This window comes from Anguilla rostrata, chromosome 2 (genome assembly GCF_018555375.3).
Source record: "Anguilla rostrata isolate EN2019 chromosome 2, ASM1855537v3, whole genome shotgun sequence".
Lineage (NCBI taxonomy): Eukaryota > Metazoa > Chordata > Actinopteri > Anguilliformes > Anguillidae > Anguilla > Anguilla rostrata.
This window is the reverse complement of record NC_057934.1, coordinates 37,567,267-37,594,453: the sequence shown is the minus strand read 5'-3', so window position 1 is coordinate 37,594,453 and position 27,187 is coordinate 37,567,267. Positions and strand designations below refer to the sequence as shown.

The 27,187-nt window shown below is 37.9% G+C and overlaps 1 protein-coding gene across 2 annotated transcripts in view; it reads left to right on the top strand.

Annotated features, from left to right (window-relative positions):
* The window catches only part of LOC135247953 (acid-sensing ion channel 2-like), a 363,876-nt gene that overhangs the window by 310,504 nt on the left and 26,185 nt on the right, over positions 1-27,187 (top strand). For both annotated transcript variants that reach the window (XM_064321970.1, XM_064321969.1), the window contains one exon: positions 13,897-14,047. In XM_064321970.1, the coding sequence (XP_064178040.1) occupies positions 13,897-14,047 (151 nt within the window). The remainder of the gene's footprint in view (positions 1-13,896; positions 14,048-27,187) is intronic.

The window sequence follows — 27,187 nt, the reverse complement described above, 5'->3', positions numbered from 1 at the left end:
CAATATAGCTCATTACATGAACTTAAATTACAAAGCCTATTTTTCTCATCTTTATCAAGGGTGCCAATAATATGAGGGCGCTGTATGAGACCTTGCTGATTAGAAATGTAGACACTCCTGAACATTGAATCCACTGCCTTACCCTGCAAGTACACATACAATTTGGCGTCTCTTTCGAAACTGAAACGCAACATTTATTCCCCGTAAGCTGTGAACAGGGCGCTCACTCAGCCGGTCAGACACTGCAGCATTGAGCATGTCGGGAGTTTCGCAGTGCTGCTTGGCAGGCTTTTTTTTTAATCCCTGTAATGCCACAGATGTCGATAGTCTGCCAAAAGCCTCCAATCTTATTAGAGCCTCAACCTTTTCCCTCCGAATGACTGCGAAACTGAACGACAGGATGTAATTGCTCCTTAGGCATTCTCTTCTTTGTTTCTCTCAGGATTAATTTAGATGAACTGACCGTGCGTCGGGGAGCCGTCTGAAATTGCCACCCTGCTTACGAGTCCGTATCAGACAGACACACAGATCAAAGCAGATAAGGCTTTTGCTCTGAGCATTTCAAAGGCTTACATCAGCATGTGCTAACTCAAGCTGCATTGGAGGCAGTGAAAGAGATTGCTTTGTTTGCTTTGGTTATTTTGTGTTATTAACACAGTGGGGCCGCTGCTCAGTTGTTTTATCTTTTATGAGCCATTACACCTTCTTTTGGGTGAGTCATATTTATGCACGGTGACATTTGACTCTCAGCCCCTATGAATTATGGATTGTTTTTATATCATGCTCGAGACTTGGTTTATTGTACGTGGTTTATTGTACCAGTGGAGATCCACAGTTGGTATTGATGCATTGCTCCAGATGGGTACCCGATTCTGCTGAGCGGGCCTAAGTGACCCATCATTTCCGCGTTCTGACTTTCAGACAATGGGAATAATGTCCGTGATGCATTAAAATCACAGCAGGGGCAGTCAGGGTGGGCTTCACCATCCACTATCTCTGTAAACTCCCATTCTTGAGACAGCAACTCATCCATTTTCAGCTTTTCTGTTGCCAATGCATGATGCTAAGAGAACTAATGAATCCCTTGCAATCTCTTATTTCTCTTATTTTTGATAAAACTTTTATATGTGTTTTGTGTTTGGTTGGTTTGTTCTTAGGCGCATAACTACACAAGAGAGACAGTTCAAAATGAAGACAAGAATGAAGCTGTTAAAAAACCCCAAGAGATGTAGTGAAGGCAGAACTAAAGCCCATAAATACCATAAATACACAAATGCATGCAGAAACACATGGTTAGACACACACATTAGGGAGAAAAACCAGAAAAAATTTCCAAATAAATTGCCTGGCCTAGTTTTCTGGTGGTCAACAGGAGCACAGATAGAAGCAGATTATATATATATACTGTATATGAAATATATCTGTACACACACACACCCACATCAGCATATTTCAATCCCGTGGTGAGCTTGTGAATATACAGAGGGGGGATAAGGCTTCATTAAGAACAGAAACAGTTTATATGAGGAGACTCTGGATATTGTAGACTAGAGGCACTTATGATTTCATTTATGAGTCAATAATTTCTGACAAATAATTTTCATTAAGTGTGTGATCTTCCTGCACACACAGGAATGTGCGTGTGTGCGTGCATGCATGCGTGTGTGTGTGTTTGTGAATACTATAATACCATTAGAATGTGTACATCTTGGCTGAATTATATTACCCCAGACTCTTACTGATCCGCATTTTGCTGACTCCAGTTTCAACAGGCCAAATGCGTTCTTGGGATTTTTAAAGCACTCTCACTCACAAAAAATATGCATCTATAGCACAGTTACTGCCACTGTTCCTACCTCAGGTTATATACCTATGATTAATAACGGTGCTAACTGCAGGGCAAAAAGAACCACAAAACTGTCTCAGGAAACCACAGTAAGAATTACTGTCATCGGCTAGTTTTTCCATTGGAGCAGTATACAGGGCACAACAAAACACATTCAGGGATAATGGGATTAGCTTACTTGTATATTCCTTGCTTACTATGGGATATAAATGCGATATTCTCAGACTGACAGCATCATATTTCTACTGTATGTTGTCCGCAAGTACAGCAGATTAAAGATGTTTGTTGAGAGATTTGTACTGTTACTAAGGGTGAATATCCTGAATCCTCAGTCCTGGCTCACACTAGCAGAACACTATCCTGAGTCATTTATACACCAGGAAATCTACATCTGGATCATATGCAGCACGATGGGAAATATACTTCTGAATACCTTACGGAAATTTGCATGAAATTTGCCTTTTTCTCATGTGAAAATCACAGTTTCACATGTGAATTTAACATTTTCACAAGCAAATTAAAATATTTACATGTGAAAAGAAAATGTCACATTTGAACTGGACATTTTTGCATGCGACTGGATTTTTCACATGTGAATGAAAATTTCCACATGTGATGAAAAGAAGCATGCTTTAAATATACAGCTCTGTTGAGTGATGATAAGGCAAATGGACATTTATTGCAGTTGACATAGAGTGTATTCACAAAACATGTTGTACTACATTCTATATTTGAATTAATTTAAATATAAAAGTTGAAAATGCAGTGATGCATTCATATTTTCACTTTAGGAAAAACTGGCTAGTTACTCATTTAATCAGATGCTCATAGATGCCACAGCGTTTTATACCACTGATTGTTTGCGAGATATTGATGGATTAACTTGATGGATAACTTGATCTCTACATGTGATCTCACTTGCTAGTTACCTTGTTTAATTTGTAGGTCCAGTCCACCAGTTGCTCAGTATTTAGACCTATCTCATTGCTTCATGTCTTCTCTAACTCTTGAGTCAAAGGCATTTCTTTCACACGGGTAGCGTCAGCAAGTATTGCCAAAGCAATTTTCTGGCATCCTATTGAAGTACAATCTCACATGCACACCAGGTTCTCCCTTTGAAAGGTGCTGATTTCTAGAACAAATCACAAAATAAGAAAAACTTCCCAGACAGCCAACATTGGATGTTTACTTTGCAATGCAGGCTATGGATTACACATTTGGATTTCATCCAGCCTTTGGTTTTGAACGAAACTTAGCAGCCAGCTATTTCTGTCCTGGTAGCACACCTCATATGGTGTTATCCTGTTTATGACAACATTACAGGGAGCCCTGCACCTCAAGGCAGCAGCTTAAACAAAGTCTGAACATAGTCTGGAAACTAAGTGTGGGGTGAACTTGCAGTAAGGATCTGTGGCGCAAACCTCCACAGCTTGTCAAACGCTCGCGGCTTATTTTTGTGCAGTTATCCAGTAAACAATCACGATTAATATTATACACATTGAAGAGTAGTATGATGTTTGTTCTGAGACGCAGCATGAAGGGACAGTTATGCCCAAAGAGCTGAAAAACAACTGGCACACATGGCAATGGCAATTAAGATATCTCAATACAACGAACACAACTTTTATAGGTATCAATGGACCAGTAAGAAATTGTATTTGTATTGGTTCGGAAATACAACTTCTTTAGAAATTATAAAAAAAATTTAAAAAATGGATTTTGTAATGTTTAAACTGAATGATAAGATTTTAAATTAAATTTGAATTGCACAACTTGAATTTGCATTTCACCACTTGAAAATTAATGTAATGGTGTCTTCATTGCATTACATTTTTTTTCTCTCAAGTTAAAATTTCAAGTTAAAAAAATTCTAATTCTGTAAGCTCTGAAATTCTGATTCAGTTCTTAAAATTTTAAATTCAGTTTTCCGCAACTCACATCTGGGTACTTAAAAATAGCAAATGAGTTAAGGTAAAGTCGAACTACAACCAGCAGTCAGCATCTTAAGTGGTGCCAATATTTTATATATCCTCCTTTGGTGTTGTTGTGGCCCACAGAGCACATAACGCAATTTGATACCTACTATTTTTAACCATGGAGGTCCAGAGACCAAACGCACAGGTAAGCTACATAAAACTCTTGACTAGTATGCTTATTCTAAGCACCCAGATGTCATCACCATCTTCAAGACAGCAAAGAGACAGTGATTGGAATGGTCATTATTTTACCATCTAAGCAGCACGTCTGAAAAGTGTGAGTTCAATGCCATACTCATGCCTATGTGCTGTTGTCCTCGTCTTATTAAATCACATACATTGCTCTATATGTAGTTGACTGGCTTCCATATCCACTTGACACAAATTAAATGTGTGTGTGTGTGTGTATGCATCCTCATGACCACAACAACTGTGTGTGGCACTTCCAGCTTAGTTTAATATGAATTTATAGAGAAATAAATGCTCCTTTTATATCAATACTACATTAGGTCTAAGCGGTGCTTGCAGGAAATGTTAGACATGTGAGAAATTAAACTTGTTCATTTAACAAATGGTGCCCTGCTTTCTATTTCAGCTCTATTGATTTGAATACAAGTTCTAAAATGTAAGTTATTATGTACATTAAGTTTTTTTCCCCCCATATAAACAAAAGCTCTAATAAATCAGTTTATATTTTGTTCTTTTTTAAACATGTCCCAACACTGAGTATCTAAGCCAAGGCTGTTTGCCACGTCTTTTACAATGCGGCTCTTCAGCATGTCAGCAAGCCCCTCAGTTATCACTGTTACCACCACAGTAAAAGAAGTAATACTGGTGTTGTGCCAAATACCATTTTAACAGCTAATTCCCGGGTTAGTTCCTGGCACCTACGATGCCGTGGCATGGGAAGGTTTTAGTGTCCGGGCGTAAGCGAAGGGATCGTTGAGCGGCAGCGTATTGGCTGAGTGTAATTGATGAGTTCATTCTGCAGACGCGAGCGCAGTGCCACAGCTTGAGGTCTTTAAATGTCATTATGCCCCGGATGTATCACGTCGTGGACAATGACAGCGGATCAGAGACAGATGTACATCGCCACATAATAAAGTTTTTTTTTTTTTTACCTGCTGAAGCAGGTTAAAAAAAAAATGACTGGATATCAGTCATTGTTACGCTGGGAGTATTTTTCGAGATGAGGACAAGCGTTGCATCGGCAGCAGCGATGGCTGTCCTGCGAACTGTAAATTATGTGAATGCTCCTGAGCCCAATTGCGGGGATGTTCTGATGAACGGTTTCAAGCTGGCTCTGTCTTTCTCAGTCCATGCTTTCTAATTATCCTGCGTGACGTCAGTCCCCACATGAGCAGGAGCGGCAGTGTAGCCTAATGCTTAGGGAAATGGGATTTTTCTGTACTCTGAGGGAACAGACTCAATTCCCAGCTGGGACCCTGCATTGTACTCTTGAGCAAGGTACTTAACCTGAATTGCTTCAAGTAAAGTATCCGGCAGTATGAATGGATTTTATTCAAAAAGAATATAAGCTATGTAATTTGCTCTGGGTAAGAGGGCCGGCTGAGGGTTTTAAACTAAAAATGTAGAAGAAGTGTATGAAGTGCTTTTAAAATACAGTGCATGTCCCAATTAGATTAACCACCCAAGCTCATTGCCAGAGTCCGCCACTGTGGTATTTTAAATCATCCATTGCCATGCAAAGCTCACTTAAGCTGTAGTATAACAGAAAACTGCATACCGGGCAACTTGTGCCATTTCTCTTAAGTTGGCTTTCCGGTACTTATTTCTGCATTGTGTGCTCCTCTGGTAGCAAGCTGGTTTTTTTTGCATTATGAAAATACACTTCACTTCATACAAATCATTGCAGAGTTCAAATGAAATAATCAACATGCATTTAATATCTGCTGTATGCTGAAGCTACAGACTGTGTCCTTGCTCTGGGTATGACAAAAGCAGTTTCATCTTTATCTGAGCTGTGAAAACAGTCACACACAGGTCAATGTAAAACAGCACCACAGACCTGGCCAGGTGATTTTCTTGTCTGACAAGAGATGGGCAACATCGCTGTCAAAGCAAAAGCTCTCAGATATGTGGAGCGTTTATCCTGAGTATGATGGCCCCTTTATTGGAAAGGTGTAAAAATACTTGATAGATTCCGTTGCCACACGTCATTGCCTCTCTGTAGCGGATGAATTTCTGCCTCTCTGTAACCCTCATTATGGGGTATTGAACACTGCTTGACAGGAAGCCTACCATTCAATGTGCCTGCTGAATAGTCAAATCCCATTTCTGCAATCTGTAGGGAACTGGCAATTAAACCATTACTATAAATAGCAGTGATATTGACCCGTACCTTTTTAGCTTAATTGCTTGATGAAACATAAGAATAAATAAATAAGTCCACGTTTTCAAAAATAAATCATTCTCTCTTGCTGAGATTACTGATGGTGTATATTCAATATAGTGAGGGCATAACTGTAATGCAACTGGGGTTAAATATGAGAAGATGGATTTTGGATTTGTAGAATTGGACGCATTAATTTGTGTGTAGTAATAATGGATGGGGACAATGGAATGTACATTTTTAGCATCATTTTTTGCATCTGGAGATACAAAAAATTGATTGGGTGAGGTAGTTTGATTGCTGGAGGTTCATGCAATGTTGCAGAGAAAGGAGACAGCTGAAGGATACTCAAGGGACAGAAACACAAACAATTATTTGTCTGTTTGTAGTTTCAGGGATGTGTGAGCCATGAAGCACTCGGCAATAAAAACACTGAGTGCTGTTCAGAAAAAAAAGAGAACTTATCAACAAATCAGGAGTACAGGAGATAAATCAAAACCATTTTCCACTGCCATTATGAGACGGACAGAAACGTAATGGACGAAGGGTATGGGAAACTGTTTCATTGAAACATAAAATCAGCTATTTTCCCTGACCTTGCTGCTGCTGTAAAATAGGACCTTTTATGATTTGTGCAGCCAATCAAAAGCCAGAGAAGCTCTACTGTCTAAGCAAGAATAATAATAGAATGCTTTACTGTAGCTTTAGACTAAAGCACTGTTGGAAGGACCCCTAGTGTTACCAGACATTCATCAGACTACCCAAATGGTCAGTGGTCAACTTCTGCAATCCTTCTGTCTTCTACTTCATAACTACTGTGGTCAAGATAGGAGTTTCTGGTGCTGTTTTACAGTTTATGGATACTAATGAATAGGTGTGCCACTGCTATAGTATCGGCATTGGTCACAACCCTTCATGATTATTCATACCCTGTGTCAAGTTGTAAAGTTTTGTTTATGTTCAAGAAAGACCAAAAAGGTCTGTTTGTTCATTACAATGTCTCCTCTCAGATTTCTATCAAAGAATATTGACATTGGCACATGCTATGTTTTTTCTGATATCATGATCAGTTGTGCCCACTCTGCTTGCTGGTATGCAAATTAAATGTTATCTGTCGACAATGGTGGCTAATTGCTTCTTCTTATTTCTGTGCATACCTCATGACATTTAGCATTTGAAAAAAAAAAACAAGATATTTTTATTTATAGGTGTTTCATATTCAGAAATGAGTCTGATTTCATGAATGTTTTCAAAGGTTCAGTATTAAGATTCAGTTGGAATGGAACTGCTGAATCAAAAGCTTTTAGGTTTATGATCTGTCAGTTTATGTAGCTGGATATTTTCTGAAGCATTGCAGGCTAAGTACCATCTGATCGCAGTCTAACAGTGGAATGCAGCATAGGTGATACCCTAGGTGTTCCATTTCAGCTCTATAGCCACCCTGTCATATTGCACATTTGTGTTCAGAAGGCTTACTTAGTGGTGGGAATAGAAGACGTTCTATGTAGGAAAATCCCACGAGTTAGATAATATTGGCTGCCTTTCACATTAGTGAAAATAAAACATCCCGTTCTATGAAACTGCAAGAGGAAATGCTTACCAGAAAGAAAATGATGCTAATATTGTTATTTCTCATAGTAATAAAAAGAAAGGGAATGGCTTTTATAGTGGAAAACTAGACTATTTAAAGTCCCAGAAGAGCAATATGTTTTATTTCTCTTTAAACTCAGACAATCCCCTGTTTGCTGAAAAGATTAATACACTGTGAAATTAGAACACAAAACAGATTGAGGTCATTCTGGAATTGTCATAGTACTAAATGTTTTTTCTTCTTTTGCTTTTTTATGCTAAGTGATCAGTTTTGGGGTTCTGTAAAATAACAATGTGCTCCTCAGTAGTTTCTGGAGGGGGTATATTTATTCAGTACGATTGTGATTAAGTCTAAATCTTTTTTGTTTGTACTCTCTTTAAGTGGATTATAACAGCAGAGCTTTCAACATCTGAAGTAATACAAACAACATAGGGTTGAAATTTGGTTGGTCTTTGAGAAATAAACACATCTGAAAAGGAATCTGACAAATACAGACATCTGTTTTAAATGTGTTGCCTTGTGTACCGTGCCATGTATTTGGGATGTGCATCTGTTTCTGTATCTAGGGCTTACAGAAGAAAACTGCCTAGGGCTGGGTAGTACACTGCATTTTTTGGTATACCGGAATGAATTCATGCAACAATATATAGTTTTGCAGTAGTGTTGTCAATGTTATTTTATTATTTGTATCCAATAAATATTAAAAATTGCACATTGCAACAGTATGCAGGGGTGTAGGAAGCAGAGGGACAGGGGAGACATATGCCTCCCCCCACCCCAATACTAGAAACAGTTAAACCTGTCCCTTCCTATACTTGTACCAAGAAAAAAATACATCCCCCATGTACTTTTATTTTGAAAGGCATGCTGCTGGAGTGCAGTCAACAAGTCCACTCATTACACCAAACATCATTCCGTTTTATGGAGCCCAATCTTTAAAAAAATCACCCCATTCAAATTGCTCAGTGGGTACCTTCTAACCAGTAGGCTCAGTACTACAGGTTGCAATCAGACGATTGTATATGTGCGGTTTCAGTCTTTAAAAATCACCCCATTGAAATTGTACCCCACAGGTTTTTGTGAGGAAGTTTGTGCTCGTATGGGAGAAAGATAACATGAATACTATGCTATTACTATTAGCTTATTAAAAATAGTTGTTTGCATTGTTCAGATTGTATTATATGGTTATTATAAAGTTATACGTATTGTTCAATACGTCATACGCCAGCTATTGCAGGTGAGAATGGATGAGGCTAGCATGCGTCTGCATCTTTAATACCCATAGCTGGCTCTGGTGGAACCGATTAATTTCCCCACAAATTATTTATTGTGGCAGTGGGTGGAGGTAGGGGCTGGGGAGCAAATGTCCCCCTCCCCCCCCATGTAACACTCACCCCTGACAGTATGATACATTTTGCAACATAAATTTGAGGTAAATTGTCTGCTTTTAATGAAAATGGTGCCGTTTCATTAAAAAAGTGATATGACATTGCTTTCTCTTTTTTTTGGAATAGTTCAAAAACAACACTGTGGTACCCTTGGGTTAGCTAAATGGCTACTTAACCACAGCTATATTGCACAAATAAAAGGATGTCAGCGTAATCATATCCCTTTTTATTTTGATTGCATGAGCAACAGTTGCATTTTTGTACTTTGTATGTACTGAAAATGTGTCTTGAAAATGTAAAATTTTAGATAGATCTAGTTCTTTGAGAGTGTTGACATTGCTTTGGCAGAGTAGCTGGTTGGAATTCACGTGCAGGCCTACATTTTAGGCTGTTCAGGGAGCTGACATTCAACACATTTGATTAGTGTTGATATGGTTTATTGCCCAGCCCTACCTGAAAGAACATTTTTACATTAATTAAGATTGACCCTATATTGGATTTCAAAAAAGGGGTGGGGGTAGGTGGGCATTATGAACATAATGCTACGCTATTTGTTTGTTTATATACAGCCTATGGAACGAGCAAGACTTAACCAGACATTTTAGGAATTTAGAAATCCTGCCTGGATAGAAATTCTCGCTCCCAAAAAGGACATATGTCTCTAAAAAGAGAACATCTGGTCAGCCTATTTAACTCCAAACCTAGAAGTAAAGTTTTTGAAATATATTTTTTTGCTATGCATAGCTCATAGCGACATGAGCTTAGGAGGTAAGAATGGTTGTCTGGCAGACGGAGAGTTGCTGGTTCAATCCCCCACCCTGGGCGTGTCGAAGTGTCCCTGAGCAAGACACCTAACCCCTAATTGCTCCCAACGAGCTGATTGGTACCGTGCATGGCAGCCTTTCACTGTTGGTGTGTGAGTGTGCATGTGAATGGGTGAATGAGAGGTATCAATTATAAAGTGCTGTGGATAACAGCATCATATAAATGCAGTCCATTTACTAACATCTGCAGGATGCACATTCGGGTTTTTGATGTGTACTACTCTATACAATTTTTGAATGTTATTCAATATTTCACGCCGTTCAAGCGTTCATGTTCCTAATAAAAAATAGTTGAGTATTACTGCATTTTGATTGATCCTTATTTTTTTCCTTTGTTTACTTCTTGTGTAATTTCTATTTCAAAATCAAACACTATAAAATACTGTCAATAATATGAATAATATCATGATGTTATATTTTGACTATATGACTCAGCCCAAAAAATCTCTTTCAGTCATCAGGCACCTCTGAGCATTCATGTTGTCTATCACAACACTCAATCATTGTGTTAATAAACGCCAATCAGGGCCATCAGCCTGAACTGTTTGACTTCTGTCTTCTTTCTACCATTGGTGGAAGAAGGCATATGAAGGCTCTATCTGACTGAGAATCCCCCTTTCTGAGTAAAAAGCAGAACTGAGAGATCCAGGGATTCACAATATGCTGCTTGTCGCCAGTCCTGGCAATAGCTTATATTGTAGCTTTATTATATACAGGTTAAATTGCCATTTTGTTGATCAGATGCAGTATGCTATGTCCATTATCAGTGTCAGGCTGCACAGCTGATATAATGTACATCTGACAAATTGATAGGTATGGTTTGTATTTCCATTCTTAGAGCATTCTCTGCAAATACAGGATATTACCTGCATTCAGTTAGAATTCAACTTTCAAACAGTTCCAGACAAGATAAGTACAATATGTTCATACTGCCAGGCCTGGCCTTCTACACTAAAAAAGCATTTACTTTGCCACATTTTGTAATTGAATGAAATTGTTGCTAGTTCATTTAGCCTGTTCACTCCAATATAGTGGTGTTACGGTATGTTCCCTGCTTGTCCCCATGATTTCATTGTACAGAATCGAAGCATTTTCTGTTTCATTTGTCCCTGTGAAAATCAATTCCCCTAGTTAACTTTACTTCAGCTCTTTTCTACACAGACATCTCTCAATTTATGGGTCATTTTCGGTCATTTTCAAGATCTTTGAAAGCAAGGAATGCACTGAAAATTTGTGATGTCAAGAAATGTCCATAACTTTGTCTTACCAGTTGTTCTCCACCCTGATTCCCATTCCCTCCTCCACATCGTCTCCTACCCATCCTATATTTCCTTAACCCCCCCCCCCAAAAAAAAAACCTCACAACCTTCTCTTCCACTTGTTAGTTATAGGGACAAAGGATTACCACTGGTGTCTTACTGTATGGCCTGAGCACTGCACTCTCATTAATTGTTACTTGAAATGTTGGAGTAACTGTACATTGCTCTGCCTAAAATGTACATGTTTATGGTAACTGCTACTTCAGTGCTAGTGCTTTTTTGAGGGCAGGAATCCGCAAAATAAAGTTCTGAATACATTAGGCGCTCCAGCCTTGGCTTGTATTGGTCACTTGGCTTATACCATTTCTATAGATCCTCTTTCTGTGCTGTTGCTGCTGACTGATAATTTGCCAAGCACACATGTAGCCATGGCATGAACAGCAACAGCCAGTATTCCACGTTTGATGCAACAAAGCAGAATGTGTGCAGGCTAGCTAAACTAGCTACTGTAAGGAATGCATAATCTGTTTTTCATATTTCTACTTAATTTTTCCTGTGCAATTCTGAAGCCTGCGTTCTGCCTAGTCTTGCATGATAGCTGGATCAGCGCTGACCATGCGTAATATTTACCCTTTTCCCATGTTAAATTAGTTCAGGCTGTTGATGTACCTCTCAAGCGATAATCACTCATAGCTCAGCCAGCTTGAGATGACGTTTGCCTTCCTTTCAGCTGTGCTAATCTGGCAGACTCGGGATCCTCAGTGATGCCGGAGCGATAAACGCTCTAAGAGTGATTGACAGAGGTCTTCCTGGAAAGTCAGTTTCCTCCCGCACAGAGGCTCCTGTCAAGCCAACGGAGAGACAGATCACTGGCCCTGTCATAAAAGAGGGCAGACATTTTCAATCTTCAAATACGCGAGAACAAATATGGTGCTACGAAGCTAAACTGCGAGTCAGGTCACTGGCATTAACTTGTGGAAGGAGTTTGACTTGATAGTGACATTTACTGAAACTGAAAATAAGCAGAACCGGATCTGTGAAAGGTTTGATTTGTTTGTTAGATTTCTAGTCATTGCTCCACAATATCACAGTCAGCCAGGCATATAGTTCTTTGTGGCAGCTTGTGCATTGCCTTGTTCTGCTATAATGGTTCTCTAGTTGCAATGATAATTCTTTCCTTGTAGATTTCATGTTTGTGCATTACTGTGTCTGCCATTTACTGGAGCAGAATACCATCACGGTTTATTCTTTCAATGCCTCATTCCCCTAGCACTGACTACAGCCTATTAGCCTAAGAAATGTGCATTTTCTGTATTATTACCTACCTACATTCTCCACCTATTAGTTTATTTTATATGTTCATCAAAGGAGAATGGAATGTCTGCTAAGTCCACTAGGCCAGGACACCTTGAGGTGAGGACACATAATTCAGTTGCATACAGTATGTCTTGGTTTATCAGTTTTGTGGAGACACAGTGAGAAAATATCCATTCATGCCATTTGTAATTTTATTGTGAAAGCTGTTGTATTTGTGTCAGAGGTAATACTCAGGGTGAAAACCAATGGAGAGGCTACTCAAATGATTGGGCAGGGGAAATCTCAACAAAGGGTAGAGCTGGACAGCACTCTGCATCATATTGTTGCATCTGAAAATCATCCTGTTGTTTTTTCCTCTTTGAATTTTATACATTGGATTAAGGCGACCATACACTGGATTTCAAAAAAGGAGGATGGGGTGATTGGGCGTTATGAACATAATACTAGGCTATTTGTTTGTTTATATTATGATATATGAAATGAACAAAACATAACCGAATATTTTAGGAATTTTGAAATCCTGGCTGGATAGATATTTTGGGTCCCAAAAACAAGAAATGTCAAGAAATTTTTTTTATTGTTTTAGTAGTTTAGTAGTTTCACTACTTGTCAACATAACAGACCCCTTGTTCTTTTTTTTTTTTTGTATTTCTCTTCTACGTTTTTAAATAAAAACATATAATTGCAGTTACAGTTGGATATTTTCAGCCTTTTAAGAAATTATATACAGAGGGACCAAGCAGACTAATTTTGCCTTACTGGTATACTGTAAGTGCTTCAAAATTACAACTGCAGTGCAATACCAAGAAATGTGTTTATTTGCCAAGCTGGTAAGCAGGTATTCAGAGCAGAGTTGAAAAATGGGAAGAGCCATTATTTTAATCGATTGCACATTCATGGAAGCAAGAACTGAACTAAACATGTTGGGGAGTTGGCTTGAGGAAAATAAAAAATACATTTTCAAAAATATTGTATTCTTACGTACTATAGCGGGGTACTATACCTGGAATGATAACTACCATGCCGTTAAATATACAAAAAATGGACTTCAAAACTTTTTGATAAATAACGTATTACTCAGTCACTATGGCCCCAAAGGCAAAGTGTCTAGTCTAACAACTGTTCAATCAATACGAATAAAATGAATGGCACTTAAGGGGACAGAATCAGAGAATGTGCTGTAAAAAAAAATGCGAGATTAAAAGAAAATGACACCATTTTTGTTGGATTCCTTTTCTACCGCAACGGAATTTAAAAAATGCGACTGAAGTCTGCGATCATTCCACCTGTGCACTCCTTCATTTCCTTTAACTTGCCACTTGCCCTCTGCTTTTTGCTGCAGGTTTTCACCCGGTATGGGAAGTGCTACATGTTCAATGCGGCTGAAGAAGGGAAGACCCTGCGCACTACGGTGAAGGGAGGGACAGGGAATGGCCTGGAGGTCATGCTGGACATTCAGCAGGATGAATACCTGCCTGTGTGGGGTGAGACAGGTAGGACAGGATGAGACCGGCAGCAGGTAGCTACGTAACTGTATGTTGCAGGGGATTCCAAAGCTTCTGTGTAGGTTTTCATTTTACTTTAGCTGTGGGTGACATTGCATTGATGATGTATTTATATGTAATTGTACACATGGGACAAATGGCATAGCTCTTTCATTAGCATACAAACACATGAATATGAGTTTGTTCAAGTTAATATAAATGCAGGTTTTAGATGTTAGGCAAGGTATACAAAATAGGTTATAGAACCAGCTCTAAATGAATTATTTCAACATGTTATTCCAGACATGTTATGATATATATATATTATAGAAATCTTAATTTATCCAAGTACAGTGAAGTCACATCGAGTCACTGACGAACACTAACAATGATTAAAAGTTCAAGATGTCCATATATCAAGAATATCTGCACTAAATATACTGAGAAAATTCTACATTCATGTTTGAAACTATGTGTTACCACTTACACTAACCGCTTTCTCCGATAAAGTATCATGGCTCAGTCTTTAGATGTCTGAACTCTGCCATACAGTAATTGCCGGACTTATCTTACATACTTCTTCATTACTAGTAATAGCAGTTTAATGAATTTCATTCCACCACTTTAAGTAAAGTGACATTAATTTTTTCTACAATTATTTTTCATAACTTCACTTGCTGACATCATGTTTTAATAGTATTATTAACTTTAAAAGGTAGGTCAATTCTCTTTTGCAATGATGACCTGGGAAACAGAAGTGGGTAGAAGTGCAAGACCAGTCAAATACAGGAAGTGATTAGATGGCCAGATGTAAAGAGACAGTTTTTTGGGGGGAATCTGGCCAGGACTCCAGGATTGACAGCCCTACTGTATCGAAAAAGTGTGATGGGATCTTTAATGACCACAGTGAGTCAGATGGATGGCACCCTCAACACCCCATGACTGTGCTGTGGCATTAGGCTTCTGTGTGGGGCTCCCCAGAGGCCCACTAATACTGTACCTGTTCCAGCTTCCAGTAACCATTTAGTCTTCCCAGGGGAGTCTCCAATCCATATACTACCTGCTTAGCTTCAGCAGCTTTCAATGAGTACAGAGAGTACAGGTCGGCATGGCTCCTGGCTAATTTTACTAGCACTTACTGTTTGCCATTTTTTCAACATGAAAGGACACAAAAACTTGTCCAGTTTTTCACTAAGTTATAGCCCTATACTGCCCCTGAAAGAAAGGCTGTCAGTATGATATTCCAGGAATAAGACAGTGCATGTTCACGCAAAGGCTGTATTTAGACTGTCGCTTTCATTATCTAACGTAGATCTCATTTTGATTCGATATGAAACGAAATGGGGTTTTTTCATATGTAAATTTTTTTTTAAAACGCATGGAAATGAATCTTTTCAAATATCAGTTCATTGTATTTGTATGTTGCATTTGATTCCGGTTAATTTCTAGCTCTTTTGTCCAGGTGTGACCTGTGCCTTACATCATTCTCTCTATAACATGCTGTGTGAGACGTTCAATTGTCATTCAGCATTTGGCAATCAATGTCAATACTCAACGGCTATCACATTTTCAAGGGAAATTTGATGAAACGTTATGGTGTTGAAACATCATTGGCATTAATGAGTTAATGCAACATGATACATTACAACTGCAACCCAAACAGGGATGCCAAAGTACCAAAAATAAAGAAAGGAAATGTGGTCCCATACTGAAACCTTGAGGTTTGTTGACAAAAACAATGTTGTGGTATAATAAGGTCTAAATATCTGGTGTAAGAAAATGCAAATTTTGTTGTTCATTTTGCACAGATTTCAGTGTGTCTGTACAGGGACACATACAATTCACTTGTGAAATAAGAAAACACTTGGGACAGATTTGTTTCAGTTTATTGCACTCATAATGGTACTGTTTGGGCCAGTGAATGTACAGGCTCTTTTATTGAGATTTAAGGGCACACATTAAAATGTAAAATGTACAAAACAAACATAAAAAGACCTCCATTTTGGAGTAAATCTGTACTTTTTGGATGGTGCCTTCTCTATTCCCTGGGCCGCTAAGCATAATGTCAGCCTTAACAAACTAATAGATAGATATGGTTTACACATAGTCCGGAAATAAAGGTCAGCTCACAAGTGAATTCTTCGCACTTCACTTTTCTTCACAGTACATCACGAAGGCTGCTGTTCTCCTGTACTCTTGCTTCCTATTTTTCACCTGAGCCTCTTTTATCTTGTCCTTAATGAGGGTTTGTTGACTGAAATTGTGAGAGATGAGTGAGGCTGGCTGGCAAATAAAAAAAAATTGTCTGTCAGGTTTGCAGACTCACCTTTGGCCTGTAACAGCCATTAATACCTGAGCCCTTCCTCTTTCTGTCGGGTGTGATTGAGGTCCACACGGCATCCCTCCAGGACAGGGCATTGGATTTGTAATGCTGGGAGCTGGACTATTGGATGAGAGAAACCACCCTCTCTTCTAAAATTGGGAGTTACTAACACTGGGCCAGAACACAATGCTGTCTTCTATTGCAGGAAAGCCCTCGCCACCATCTCGCCCCCAATGCATCATGATTGTGAGTCCCTGGTTAAATTTGTGAGATCAGAAGCTACAAAGGCAGAATTAGGAGTTAAGCATGGATAATAGCCTGTCAGGCCAAGGGATGCACTCAGCTGTTTTTCTGGTGATAGATCAGGGCCATTATTGGATATCTGCCACTTTCTTTAGCTGATACTTCAGATTTCTTTAGCCAGTGGTGAACCCCAGATATTCTGCCTCTTGTAGTCCTGGTCTTTGCTTTTGTGTTTTTTTTCCCCCCATTCTCCCTGCCTCCCACAATGCCCCAAGCACAGCCGTAAGTCATTTATTGTGACTCACCCAATCTTCACAGCAAATGACCACATTGTCTTGGTAGGTTGCAGAAAATTGGTGATGGAATATAGCATAACATAACATTACGTGACATAACATAACATTATGATGAGAACAGGCCATTCAGCCCAACAATGCTCGCCATTTTCCTGATTAAATTAGAGATCTGATTACCTATAGACTAGACAGTGTCTAACACCGTATACATCCTGGTCTTAGTACCACAGTGCTAACCACAGTACTTGGTCCATGAGGCTCTAGAAGGTAGCTGGTGCCCCATGAAAGTCAAAGAGAATAACTGTGCACCATTCCAAGCCTGCAGGGGTGGTGAAGACAGTCTTACCGTGGGTCTCTTGGGTCTCTTACATTCAATGTGCAAAAGTTATTACAATACTAGATGCTTCCATTTTCCTTTATTTCTCCAGTGCCTTCCCACCTGACTTTAGGTACCCAGTAAACATAGCTTAAAATCCCTCTCTGGGTCTGTACGGATGTTGCGCTGGATCAGATGCGTGTGACCTGGGTTGGAAGAGAATATGCCCCACTTCCTGTCAGACACTCTCTTTTAGTTCCTGCCATTCACAGGGGCTGAGCCTAGGCCCTTTAGGCGATATCCTCCCATGCCCCTTTTGAGTTAGCTAGAGAGACAATGGGAATGCTCAAGGCTTCATGAGCATGACATTTCTTCAACAGGTTTACACAAAATGTCTGCTGGATACAATCTCCCAGGTTGTCACAGATGCTAATTCACTGGGATCACCTTATCTGCTTCCTCATAAGGATTTGCTCTCAGAAGTGGGAACCCACACTAATACCTGCTCAGCCATGTACCTGCCACCTGAATACCTGCTGCAGGGCATGTTCAATGTGTCCCCTAATGATGGGCCAGAGGGGGCTCATTCTTCATTGCATCTTGTGCTCTATGAGACTGAGGTGTAGGTTGGGGTTCTTCCTCCTAAGCTTCCTTAGCTAACCTTCCATTCTTACAGGACAATTGGTATACTGCATGAAACTATGGCTTTGGATAAATCCGGTTTATGTTTGTACTTATAAACTCCTATTAATGTGCATTTTTAAGTTTCTGCTTCTGAGAACTTCTGAAACGTTTCTGAAAAAAAGTCGATATTGGATGAAATATCAAATTTACTGTGCATGTCATTCAATATTTCTGTCCTTGTATCCTTTATCCCTCTCTCATAGTTTAATCCGTTCTAGTATAAGTTGGTGTTCTGGTGTATTCCACTAGTGTATACCACACCTTTCAACAGTTCATATTCCTGTTTTTAAAATCCAATTTTGCTTCCTGTCATAATTTTTCCGCCAAGTGTAACCAAAATAAATGATCGCCTGAACTTCACTCAGATTTTTTTGAAGTTTGAAATGAAAATACCTTAAATATCTCCAAAGCTCCAGAGAATCCTGTTAAAGACATTTTAGTGAAGGTAAATCAGTGGGTAAGCATGCACTGACTTGAAGAAAAGATCGGCACGTAGCATTACACTATACAGTGCAGATTTAGAGACTGGTCAATGCACAGCGTGTGTAGTATAAACAATGCTTGACATGGCTAAGCAGTCACTGTGGCTCAGTATTTTCATCAGCCCAGAATTTTCTACCCACGTGTGGCTGGTGGCGGGGGGTTAATGTCAAGCCCTGAGTATAAACAATTACGCATTTTCAAACTCTTTACTATACGATATGTGTATTGTCTTTGTTGTTTCAACTGATGCAAAAAGTGGGCATTAAACAGAACACTCCATACATAACTACATAATGGGTCTGTCAAAAATCAGAGAGTTTAGAGAAAGTTTCCAAGCCAGTAGCATAATTTAAAAATCTATCTTCTTGAGTACAGTCAAACATGCATTGCTCAACACTTTGAAAGATACAGTACATACTGTATATAACTTAATGGTGCTAGAAGCAGTTCAAGTTGGGTGGTTAGAAACTGCCTGCTTGTCTGCAGACTGCTATTACCCTTTCATCATTCCCTCACTGTCTTATAATATGGCTAAAATCACACCTTAGTTGTTTATGCATCATTAGGCAATCTTAGGCAACAGTTCTCAGTTTTACTGTTCTCTGCAGTAGTTTGTCATGTTTCTATTTTTGAGAACTCAAGACAGGTACAGTTATTTTGCTGTTGACTGGTTATTATGCTGTGGCTTACAGAGTGCAGACAGTAGGCCTGACATGGTGCTCACTTTAACTGCACACATACGGTGCCTGAGTTTACACCGGTGTAGGTATTTCCACACGGTCAATACTGGTATTTTGAAGAAAAAAAAAAAAAAAAAAGTTTTTAAAAAATCAATAAAAGTGCATTGGCCTAGTTTCAAAGTTGATGTTATCAAATTAATATGAGAACATTGATAAAACTGCTTTTATTTGCATCACAAAATTGTGCCTATTTTATTGACGTTACTGAGAATTTTTGATACATATACTCTTCATTCTCCACACTCACTTTTGCAAAACATTCATAGCAAAGATCTGCAATGTACGAATTATGTCATTTGAAGCACAAGTTTTATTAGATAGCCTTTACTGAGCGGTGTACTGAAAGCTAATGCAGTAGTTAATCAAATTCTGTCTATTTTTTGTGCACTTAGTGATTAAAACTGATCATTTAATCTCCCTAACATGATGTAAAGAAAGAAGCTACGTGTTTACCTGTCTACCTGACTCAAAGCGTTGGCACACTTGTTAATTAAGGAAAGTTAATGAAAGCAGATGCAGGTTAGACCAATGATCAGTTCAAAGGGACGTTTGCTGAAACTGGTAATACCAGTATCAACAGTGTTTTAGAGGGCAATAACACCATTACACGCTTAGCAGACAGAAAAAAAGTTCTAATAAGATCTTGCTTGTGGCTTGTTTTGTTATCAATTTTAAACTTATAAAACAATTTATCCACAAAATAAAAGCCTTGCTGTAAAAAATATGGATAGACTAATGCAAGTAACCATTCCAAGAAATTATTCAAATTAAAATTGCACTCAACTTAATTTTCAAAGTTATAAACATCCCCCCTCCCCATTTCCCACAGAGTTTGCCTTTGAGGCTTAATTTTATTTTTCATTTAAAACAAACTGTTCAGTTCCAGGAAATTGTACAACAACATAACTGTCTTGACTGCCAATGGATGGAAGCAAACGAGGATCCTGGATCATATTTTAGTTCACCAGGCTACTATCCTTCAATATGAACTCATGAAATGCTAACATTTTCTTGGAGTAACATAAAATCAGGAGAATATAATGTGGAAATTATGAAAAGGTCAATTCTCCACAAATATCAGAAAGTATTTCTTTACACAGAGAGCTGCCAATGTGTGGAAGAGCTTGCCAGGTCATGTAATAAGGTTAAGACCCTAAGGGTGTTCAAACCCACGCTTACTGCTTGATTCTCTCTAGTTTGTAGGTAAATGGCATACATGGGCTGAATTGCCTGTTTTTACCATTATGTGTTTGTTTTTATGGCCTTCTTGCTTTTGGTAATATTGTTACTATTTAATCAATATATCTTTTCAGGCTTTTTTTAGCCCAGGATATGAGGACCTACTCATGTGTTCTCACTGTGTTACCATTTTTCAGTATAGCACTATGGCTTAGCCCAGGTTTTTAAAGCTTGATCAAAGTTTGACTAAATAACCATGACTACAACTGTTTGACAGAAAGCTGTGTCAGAGTGCCCAGCAAAGTTTTAAATTATTGATAAGCAATAGTGTGATATTGTAATAGTATTATGGTAGTTTGAAAACTTTCTCCCTTCCAATACACCTGCTCTTTGCTCATCCATCATAGATTAATAGATGTATAGATTATTATATTAGATTCTTATTAAAAAGACCACATTATTACAGCACGTACAGGTCACAAAAGAGGGCACCAGGCCACAGCTAACAAGTTTGCAGTATTTGGGAGGTGGGAGGGGAATCACTATAATATGAAAAGTCTTGGTCTGTTTTTGGTGTACTGATGATGTCTGAATTAGTGTGTTCCTCGTTAAACGATTGTGAGACATGCAGTAAGGCAGCACAGAGACAAGCCAATGGACTGAAATGTGCAGCCAATTTTATTTATACTGGACACCTCATACACTTTCACCATGTAATTCTGACAACAGAAAGGCTCTGGCATTTTTATAAACAGAATACAGACAGCAAATTTTCTTCCTCCTGGAAATCTGTACATGAAGTACGTTTTTAACTGTATGAAAATGTTATGTGTGTGTGTTAGCAATGTATTCATGATTTTGTACATTAACTATTTCATTATTAATGATTATGTTTGACTAAAGACCAACTGGTCCCCACTGGCATAATCAACACTTCCCATAAACAGCACTGGTCACCTGTCAGCAAACAAGGTAACATAAATTCATGGAACTAGGCCGCATTCCACGGCTCATTAAATGCCGTTCAGCTAAAAAGCTGCTGAAATGGCAGCTTATGCCACTGTAAGCTTTGCTGGAGAAGACAGCGAGCTGAATTTTGACGCACCTTCCAGGATGCTGGTTGCTGCGTTGCAAGCCTCAGCTTGATCTATTGAGAGTCTGTGTTCCAGAACAGAATCTATCAATTCGTATCTCAATTTTTTTTTTCCGGGCTCAACACCACTCCAACTGTTGTGGTCCCTTCATTTTCCTGTAGTCTATTTTCAGTTTCTTTATGGCCATGCTTTGCAGTTTGTGGTAGCCACCTTAACACTCGGAGCTGATAATAATGCACACTGCCTTGTTTCACAATGGCTATAGCAGCTGCTCTTGAACTGAAGCATCACCCCACATGTTCAGCAGGACCTGAACTTCACTGAAAGTCTGGGACACTCGGTTTTCTTTGCACAACAAAGACTCATGTTGCTCAATTTCGTTTTGGGTTGTGTGGTTTTAAATGGCAGACTGCCTGCAATATTTTGCATGGTTTACTCAAACATCCTGGTGGCAAAATTATGTTGTTGACATTATTGCTACAGTAATTATAATCGTGTCAGCTCCAGAAATGAAATGGGGCTGGTTCTAAATCAGTTTTCACCAGCTCAGAACACATTTGAACAAGTTCAAAAGCTCCAGCATAGGCCAGTACAGGTCTTGCTTGGCTCAAATGTACCAGTGCAAATGGGGTATAAGTAGAATGCTGATCCAGTCCTGTCATTTAGACAATACTGGATAAAGTTTAGGATATGGACAGGGGAATCACACTTTGAGATTCCTTATGGATATAGGCCCTGATGTTAGAACCAAATCCACTTACCCCCACCCACCACTTCAAAGAAACCTTGTCAATAAATCCATGCAATTTTTTTGTAATATCACAACTTGTATGATATTTGACCTGCTTGAAGCCTACTGAAATCAAATAAATAAATCAAGAAAAAAACATTTTAAAAATTGATCTCATTATCCTGAAATAACTGTTTCATAAAATCAGTTGTCCTGATGACATTATTCAATAATGACATTTACTTTCGCAATAACACTTTTCAAAATGACATAATTCATTTAATGTCTCCAGTTGTGTCAGTCTAAAATCAGTACCAGATCATTGTTCTCACAACAGATTGAAATGTCACCATATTACTAAATGTCAATGTGAGAAGTGTCATTAAGAAAATGGGACTTCATTATCATGCAGATTTGAGTGAAGTTATTGTTAAACAAACAATGATGAAATAGGGTTTCATTATGAAATATATAATAATTAGTTATAAAAACTGTCATTGTGAAAAGGGATTCCAAGTATAATGTAATTTCATGCTATTTAATTTTGACGGGTTACATTAGTATTCTTCTGCCATCTTGCATGTCTGCACAGACAGGATATTTTGAGTACTACTTTAATGGAAATATTATTGCAGAGATAACCTGTTTGGTTTACCTCCGCTTACCTTTCCATCCCTTCTTCATGCCGACAAACTTGCTGTAATGAGATGCATATTTGGTACTACATTATACATTATTATGTATTTATTACATTTGCATTTTTAAATTTACTTTCACTTACATTGTGAGCAAGGGAGTAGTCAAAGTGTGTAAGTGCAAATGAGTGCAGTTTATGCACTCTTTGTTTGCTGAGTACCATTTATGCACTTTTTGTCCTCTTTGGCATTACTGATCGACAAGCCAGGTCTTGGTAAAGAGGTTTTATATTCCCCGAACACACAAAGTGTGTATCTAACCATGGACAAAAGCTATACATAAAAAAATATCTGGTGATACATGAGGAAAAAAAAAAAAGATTCTGCTTTGTGATTTTTTAAAACTTCTTTATCATGTGATGCTGGTGCGCTCTGTTTTTCAAAGTTTTAAAGTTTTTTGGTCTTCAAAGAGATAATAAATACATTTTGAATAAAGAACTTTACTTTGGTCTCCTGTTAAATGTGGTAAATGTGCCCCTGCCAGTCTTCTCAAAATAATCGGACCCTCTCAAGCTCTGTTCGTGATAGGTTTGATGTCCTTTTCAAACATCAAAGACATCTCTGGGATAAATACTCTTCTTTTTGTGTTCAGTGCTAACTACTTCGCTGCCAAATTTTACAAATACAATATTAAAGTCCCTCACATTAAATGTAAATGTAAAATAATAAAAAAAAGAATCCAAGGATTCAGGATATTTTTAAAATATGTGTATATATGCTCCGCATATTTTTATGCTTTCCTCCTCGCATGGAATAATATGTGTTGGATGGATTGGAGCCCTTGTTTACCTGATTTGAATCTAGTGGAACACTGCTGGGATATTTGTAAAAAACATATGCGTCATTATCATCATGCTGAGACCTCAGCTATATATGCCCACTGGGCTGTGTGCTGTTACAACTATTACCACTGAGTGAAATAGGATCTCCCACAGAAAATAAAAATTGATTTGTCATGCCAGGACAGGTGCAAGTGCTGCAAATAGGAAATGAAAATACTCTAAATGAAAAATAGAACCCCTCTTTGTATTTATTTTAATTTAATTTAAATGTAAATTTGAAAATTGATAATATAATTCCATTATGGTCATTTTTTTACATTCACATTATTCATATTGCATTCACTGTGTTTAACTAAACTGCATACCCTTAAAAGCTGAAAATAATGCACAGCATTACCATTGTTTTATGATGCTTGAAATAGCTCTAATGTGACACAGAAGAGTTCATGAGTTAAGATGTTATTCACCAGTGAAGAAATTAGTGAATACCCCACAACTTGTTCCAATGTAGTTGTTCCAGTGACCTTTGGCATGCACTCATTGTGCTTTTGGATAAAAGCATCTGCAAATAAATGTAATGTAATGTGACTTACAATTATTGTTATTTTTTACATTTTTTGGTCAAATGTCACATATTTCTAGGCAAATCAAAAGTGAAGAACAAGACGGACCATTGTCCATTCAGCCCCGGGAAGCATTCGTTGCTAATGTACAGCAAGCTTGCTATCCTGAGAGCCACTTGGGTGGCTTCTTTATTCTTGTATCTGAGGCAAATTGTCCATTACCAGTCTGAATAGTCAATTACTAGTAAGAAGCTTCTGAGTAATAACTGAGTCTTGTTGGATATGTCTGTTATATTTCCAGATCAGTATTTCTGCTGAAGTTCTGTGTTTTTGCCCACGCACGGCTCTTTTGTTAATCTCCAGATAGTTGTTTAGTTGTCTCTGCAGGAGTTATTCTGCAACTATTGCTTCTTTTTACAGAAAGTCTGTCAGTCTGATTGGTTAATCAGAGCTCTATATAATTTGAGTTGTTTTGAAAGGGCATAACTTTATTGAACATGGATGAGATGCAAACCTAATTAGCCTGATATACTGTAAATGTATCCGTATTCTGTTCGAAGCAGACTGTGCTTTCAGAAAAACAGTTCCTATTGAGCAGCATTATGGCAGCAGAGGATTTAGTAGAGCATTAGCAGTAGGATAATTCTGTAAGGTGAATTATGCTACCACTAATAAGCTATTAACATTTTTTTTACCACCAGAGGCTGTATACCAACAATTAAGTTCACACTGTCCTTAAAAACACATCTACTGCTCTGGGTAATCAACCAATTTACGATATAATCCTCTGACCTTCTGAGCGTGCATTTGGAATGGATGAAAACCCCAGCACACTGACAATTGTAGAGTATCCTGAATGAACAAATATTAATGCAGATGCTGCTAGATATCTCTAAACAAGGCAAATACTGGATCCACATTCCACATCTATGCATGTACTCTGTAGAGGTAATAAGGCAAGAATGGCAAATTGTTGGTTCTGTATGTATTCTATGGGTGATTTGATTGAGGCTTTTGGATTCATAAAATTGATTAACAAAGCGAACTACAAGAGATTCTTCAGGTTGAGTTCTATTAGTAGAACAAGGGGGCATAAATGGAAATGATCAAAAGGCAAATTCTGCAGACATTTTTACACTGAGAGTAGTCACTGTGGATAGTCTGTCAGATCATGTAGAGGCAGAAACCCTGAGGGTTTTCAAAACCCGGCTTGATATGGTGCTAGATACTATCTAGTTTGTAGGTAAATGGTGATCAGTAAGTAACCTTTTATTGGAATGAAAATGGCGAGTATTGCTGGGCTGAATGGCCTGTTCTCGTCATTGTTATGTTACATTATGTTATGATGTGCTGTGCTATGCTATAACATGTTGTCTTAAAAGAACCAACAAAAATACAGAGCTACCTGAAAATGTATCTTTCTGCGCAATACAACATTAAAATGTAAAATGTACACATTTGCAATTTAAAGGGCTAGTAATATGGCCAGAATGTTGTAAATTTGTAGTGTTAATGTGTAATTGTATGAATTTTCCCCAGAGCTTGTAGCATTTACAATACACAATACATATTGTGTGATTTTGCAGTCCTGTAAAACAATTTGCATACAATTTTACATAAGGTATATATATATATATATATATATATATATATATATATATATATATATATATATATATACGCTGAGTGGTAGTTAAGTTGTGATTTAGTATCAATTTGTTACTAAATATTTATGAATTCAAACTGTGCAAAGTTAGCTATCAGTATTGCCTATGTAGAATGCTCTGATTTTATTAGTCAGCAGAAGTAAAAAAAAATAACCTGCAGCCTGGTTCTGCAGAAGAAAACTGGAAAGACCTCTAGTATGATGCTTTGGAATAATCTGTCTGTGTACAAGTTTGCCTTCAAAGTAGCCACTGTGCACATCCGTCTGCTTTTAAATCATTAGCTTTGGCTGACAGTATGCATGGTAGTGCCCATCATGTATCTAAATGTAATTATCTGAATCCAGTTTCCTCTTCAAGCATGAACAAGAATTTTTTTTCATTTTGATTACTTTTTGTAATTGCTCTGATTAGTCATTTTGCTATTTACGTGATTTCACTATGGCTCTGGTGTGTGGCCATATGTTTATTGTTGTTCTTATAAAATGATACAAATTAAATACATGAATCAAAAAGTTGCTCTGGAGAACTTAATAAATGTAAATGCATGTCAGTATATCTATGCTTTACCATCTCTAAAACTGTTGCCTGTGAAGTAGGTGATCTCTCACATTTTACTGTAGGTAAGTTCTTGGTATGAGCTCAAGTAAGGTAAAAAAAAGAAAAAAAAGAAAAGTCAAGTATTTCAAGAAGTGGATACCTACTTGTGATTCACTGTTAATTGCAGTCAATAAGTCTTACTGTCCCAGCCATTTTTCCACTTCCAAATGCAAGGAAGAGGAGAAAGAGAATGTAAATGGGAATGGATATTATTCCTATTAAATCTCAGTCAGGTGGAGAATTTCTACTGTGCTGCATTATTGAAGTGGAAGTTGTACACTGTGGAAGTGGATCAAAATTTCATGGCGAGTATAACCGTATGGGCAAATCAGCAGCCAGGTGGAGTTCATTGAAACGCACTTGGCCCTACATTATGTAGCTTACGAGTCATGTAGGTCATTTTTTTGTGTATTTAGCCTGGGAGGATGTGATCGCTATATTTTATTCATTAATGCAGGTCAGCGACTGTACAAAGAAATCTTGGATTTAAATTTTAACTTGTTTTAAATATAAAATGTCAAAGAAAATGCCGCAATATAAATAAATGAATATACAGCAACACATTTTTCAGTTGGTTTATAATTATAATTATAGCCTAGTTTATGATGGCTCTGACAGTGTTTCACCATGAAAACATTAATTAATAAGAGTTTAATCAAGCTAATGTACAAATAACACTAAACTGTAAACTGTAATTTATATGAGGCTTTACATTTACAAGCTTTTTCATGAGGCTTGTAAAATAATGTTCAGAAAA